The sequence below is a fragment of the Phymastichus coffea genome, unplaced genomic scaffold, assembly GCF_024137745.1.
Source record: "Phymastichus coffea isolate CEN01 unplaced genomic scaffold, Cenicafe_Pcof_1.1 PCOF00053, whole genome shotgun sequence".
NCBI lineage: Eukaryota > Metazoa > Arthropoda > Insecta > Hymenoptera > Eulophidae > Phymastichus > Phymastichus coffea.
This window is the reverse complement of record NW_026706864.1, coordinates 384,652-390,039: the sequence shown is the minus strand read 5'-3', so window position 1 is coordinate 390,039 and position 5,388 is coordinate 384,652. Positions and strand designations below refer to the sequence as shown.

General features: G+C 30.4%; 1 protein-coding gene across 1 annotated transcript; it reads left to right on the top strand.

Moving 5' to 3' along the window:
* The first annotated feature begins 312 nt into the window (after positions 1–312).
* LOC131665674 (uncharacterized) lies at positions 313–5,107 on the top strand. Its single transcript, XM_058937733.1, has 2 exons — positions 313–685; positions 4,722–5,107. The coding sequence occupies exons 1-2, from the start codon at positions 313–315 to the stop codon at positions 5,105–5,107; spliced, it is 759 nt and encodes a 252-aa protein (XP_058793716.1).
* Positions 5,108–5,388: the final 281 nt, after the last annotated feature.

Genomic DNA, 5,388 nt, shown 5'->3' with positions numbered 1-5,388 from the left:
TTTCGGCATTGTGCTCTATAGGCGGATCCACTTGAAAGTGAACCTCGTAAAAGGAAAAACTCCGAGAGTGGACATTTAGGATGCGCTGTGCGCTGGCATGTCTCTCCATAAAAATTCAGTCGAACATCATTGATATTCTTAACGTAACTTGCACTGTACGACGACGCTTGCCAAATGGTTCGCGTGTATGAGCCCCACCCATAGGCTTCATATCCATTGATATAAAAGAAATAAAATGATCCGGAGGCTCTGGTAGTTGTGAAGCACAGTCGTGGTAGTTTTTTTTTGCCGTAAAGTATACTCTTTTCGATAATGACTAGTTTTAAAGTCTTTATTGGTGTGTTAGCATGCTGCTATCTCACTCTCGCGAATCCCAGGCCAGAAACCAAGACTGATAATTATAAAGCTAATATTTTATCGGTTATGGACAGTCTGAATCGAAAAGATTCTATAGATATATTTGGAAATATAGTCAGGCTGGAAAAAACTGAAGCGGAAGAAGCGAGTGAAGCTAGACAAGTGGAAACTGATCCGTTATTGAAGAGAATTGATGAGTTTCTAAGAACCCGAAGGCTCCAGATCAAATTTCCTGATGATGGATCATCTGCTGATTACTTTGGTAGAGCATTGGGAGAGAAGAATTATAATTTCGAATTAAGAGAATTAATTCACGGTGCTTCAGAAGGTAAGCCTCAATTTAAAAATAAAATTAATTTATACACCTGCATATTTATGCATTACTAATCTAACTGTATCTTGTGAAAATTTATGAGAAAAATTTTATTGAAATGGTTTATTAATATTTTTTTTACACTTGGTAGCTAATAATAAGCAAATAACAAACAGTCATAACCGGAAGTTAATCAAAATTTAGAAACGAAATCAATTTTTATATTTATTTATTTAATTCTAATTCGCTTAGATGAGTTATGAAACGAATGTAGATCAATATCTAAAAGCAGTTAACTAGAATTAAATGTTTCCAAATACGCTTCAATGTTTCACGAAGAACTATATCACATGACCTAGGTGAATCGAAATTCCTCATACTCTCTTTTTATATCATTTTTTAAAAGTTTATGTAAATCGTCATAGCCATTCGGTTAAATACACGATTATATTATCATAATGACAAATGGTTTTTGTCAAATTATTTAAAATACATGGCTATTTTGTAGAGATAGCTTATAAACTTAGAAATAGGAAGCTTTATAATATTTTACAAACCAACCTAGGTTAAATGGACTTTTTAATAGTAAAAAATTTCTTGAAAAGAATTGAACAGTTTTTTTGCAAATGAATTTAATATCTGCTTTTGTTTACTAACATTCAAAATAATTTTCAATACAATTTCTGCAGTCACATATTTTGATCGTTTCGATGAATGTAGCTTGTAACTATGGAAAAAGCTTATGTTAGATTAATGGTTTAAGCTTTGTACATAATTTGATATATCGGAAATTCTTCAAAACTAGTCGAATGAGTTACTCAAAGAAGTGATACTTTCTTTGTAAAGTATTTAATAATTTAAAGGATATAAATGAATTGTTTGCAATGAACCCATTGAAACATATACCTATTTTCAATTTAACGTGAAAATGAATTTTTGTAAATAAACGAAGGGTTTTCATCTGCCTATACATTTTTTCAATCATCTTCGTGCACCAGAGTCTTTTATAAATTATCAATTAGAATTTTGAATTCTAATCGACAACTCTGATCAATCGTAACAAAATAATCTTATAGACTATCATATGATAGTTACATTTTTTCATACATTTTTTCAAAAATCAAAACTAATTTTATTAGAATATATTCTGCTCTTTTTATAATATTCTATGTTAATTGTCATTTAATATAAAACTTAAAAACGAATAATTTGTGTATGAATCTTTTATAATTATATTCCAAGTAAAATGTTTTTATTGCATGTTATCCACCAAGTACCAAAGCCATGAATTTCAAGTGTTCAGCCATAAAAAGAAAACTTGATGCCTTATTGCAATTTACAATGCATATCATGAGAAAAATTCTTTAAATGATAAGTGTAACCTAACAGCATATATTGAGCAATTCAGTTAAAAAGTGATGAGACTATAATTTTTAGTATTATATTAAAGAGAGCAGCTGCTTTGATTTTACTAAAATTATACGGGCGTTTGAATTAAATATGATAATACGACAAAAAAAGGAAGTTCCGAGTAAGATGAATTTACTTTCATGAAATCAAAAGAAAAAAATAATTAAAAAGAACTTATTTTAATATTTGATTACTGCATGGAATTCAGAATCATCTTACTAACATATCATCTTGATATATTGCTAATCAGAACATAAATTACAAGATGCAGATATAAGAAGCAAAAAATTGTTATTTTTCTACCGTCTGAAACATTAATATCTTTAATTTAAGAAACAAACAAGAAGAAACTGTAGTTTGAAAAATTGCTTATTCCGAGTAAAAATATTTGATGAAAAAAGAAATTAGTTATTGTAGAAAACACGTTTTTGTACTGAAAATGTAAGAGGAAATTTTATTTAATTTAAAGTATGTTTGATCAATTGAATGTGCGATCGAGAAATACCAACGCGGATACCACGAGCCTCGGTTATATAGTGACGCTGAAGTTGACCCAGCAACGAATCAGCTTAAAGTAGGTCTACCTCTCGCTTCTCAATTGGTTGGTTTTAAGTAGATCGACTCTATACCGTTTTTCTATTCTTATCCACGTGTTTCTTTCGTAAACACCATTATCGTATTCTTCTAACAGTGCTTATTTTCTTAGATATTCATCACGCCCACGGTATTCAAATGTAAATTTTACTTCATGTCAACCTGTGCTTTATGACATAAAAAATCCATAATTTACTCTTAATATTTTATAAAAGCATGCTTTGAGGAAAATCCATAACTTCATATCCGCAATAAACTTGTACTTTCATTAGAATTTTTTGTATTATAAAATATTATCAGTAGGAACTATCAACGAAATTTATTCTCGTAAAATTGATTGGTATTTTCTGTTTTTTCTAATTACTTGATATATTTGCACCGTACATTAATGATAATTTCAAACAATTTCAATCTATTAAAGCCATTATTGTAAGTATTTAAAAAAATTGATTGAATCAAAGATGATTATTTAGCACACAGGTGCAATTCATCTATGAAAGTTTGTTTATTCTTACAATTGTAGATATATGTTGACGTATAGATATTTACAGTAGCATTACCATTATATTATTTCGAAAAATTTATGTTTTACAATCAGTTTTGACAAAAATTTTAGTATTCTAGAATTCATTCCTTTCAATTCAACAATATTCGTAAATTGCTTGTGTGAAGCGTAAACAAAAATATATTTTCCTAAAATATAATGAAACCAGGATTAAAAATACATTTTGATATAAAGTCTTTCTTAAAATAGTAACAATGAAAATACCATAGCTCCTACGATTATTTTTCAAATTTAGATTCACAGTAATAAAAAATACCACAAAACTTTAAAGAAATAATGAGTTCCGTTTAATTATTAAAATATATAAATACGCATGTGATGAAAAATTCACGTTTGCCTCTAAATAAGTACGCAAACGTAAATAGCACGACTCTCCTTAAGGTTTCGGGAATGCAGAGACCCCAATTGGTGTCAGTTCTTGCCTCCGCATATCCTAAGGAGGTCGCTAATGTTCGAGAAGAGGATACATGTGTGTGTGCGTGCGCGCGCGCGTGTGTGTGTGTACGGGCAAGAGAAGATTTTCCGGGTATGTGGGACGAATTGTCGATGCTGTAGCGTTGAAGGAGGAAGTGCTATAAGCCAAGACGTTGAAAGAGAACGTGCCAGCACTGTTCCACCAGATGAAAGTAGGCTCGAGGACACCTGACATCCGTTGTTTTATTTCAGCCGCATTCTCTTTTCATTCTTTCGTTCTTTCCCTTTTTATACTTTCTTCTTTGCCTTCTTTTTTTTTATTTCTTTTTTTAAACAAATTCATTTAATTATTGTCTATTCTCTGGTAATTTTTCTATGATAATACTAAAGAAATATCTGAATGGATTATAATGTAGTTTCTTCGGGCTACAACAATAAACTAGGGGAACGACTTTCTCTTTTAGGGGTCTGCATGATGTTCAACGTTTTGAGGTTTTTAGGTTTAAAAGTAACAGACAATGGACTTTCACTCGTATAAGATTATTTTATAAATAACAATCTGTCTTTACTTAATGAAAGAAAATGAAAATGATCAAAGAAGTATTGGAATTTTTATGGTATTGACGAATCTATCAATGAATTGATAATAGAAATATGTACTATAGTTTTCAGATAAAATAAAATGGTTATTAAAAAAAATGATAAATTATTATTTAAATTTAATAAAACAAAGTGTAATTCCTCTCTTATATGAAATGCTACAGATTATAATGAAACCAATAAATTAAATTCAATCTGTTATGTTTACTAATCTTATAATAATCTTCAATATTTAGGTAGCAAACGTTAGAAATATTTTCTGGTCCTTCGAAAGTCTTCGTTAAATGTTTTATATATTAGCAACGATATTTCTTAAAATAATTGTTTCAAAGTCGCTTATTATTCATTTTTAGTTTGTTATTACAGATTTTCTTAATATTTAAAAATTTTAGCTGTTCATTATTGACTACCGACTTACATCTCAAGGTAACAATCAAAATTCAATATATTTTATCATTTGTGTTACAGCCCGTACAAAAGTCAAGAAGATCTTACTGCCAATCCTGTTAGCCCTCAAACTGAAAGCTGCCATAGTGTTGCCAATCGTCATAACACTGATTGGTCTTATTGGCATTAAAGGCCTAGGTGCCGGTGTATTAGCTCTTCTCTTATCAGGTGCAGTAGCTTTGAAAGCTCTTCTGACACCATCGACTCCAGCCTATCCAGCACGTATAAGTTTCTCCAAACCATATGACCTCTACCATGAAAATTGGCATCGTTCACAACAAATACTTGCTGACGATCAACCCATTGTTACACAACCATATCGTGCTTGGAGTCCTGAATTCAGTTACGACCCTACGGTACAATTCAGTCCATCAGCTCAATATGAATCTTATCAAGAGATTCCTTGAATGTAATGACAATTGACGATGTATGGATGTGTGACCTCCGAGCTTAGGTTAATTTATACTGGATAATTTATTTATTTTTTTGGACACAAAATGTGCGCTTTTATCGATAGCTCCATAATTTATTTATTATTTATTTTGAATAAAGAAAACAACATTGTTAATTTTTACATTCTTTGTATTTATTGAACCTGCAACTCATTAGCAGTATTTGTGAAAAATTCCAGAAGAGAGAGGCAGAACACCGTAAGCGTGTGCATTGATTACGAGCTATGTGTTCCAAC

What these genes read in the sequence shown, in the direction of transcription:
- LOC131665674 (XM_058937733.1), top strand. Translation starts at nt 313, where the DNA reads ATGACTAGTTTTAAAGTCTTTATTGGTGTGTTAGCATGCTGCTATCTC. An exon ending in AATTCACGGTGCTTCAGAAG is followed by an intron (nt 686 to 4,721) that starts GTAAGCCTCAAT and finishes TTTGTGTTACAG; the next exon opens with CCCGTACAAAAGTCAAGAAG.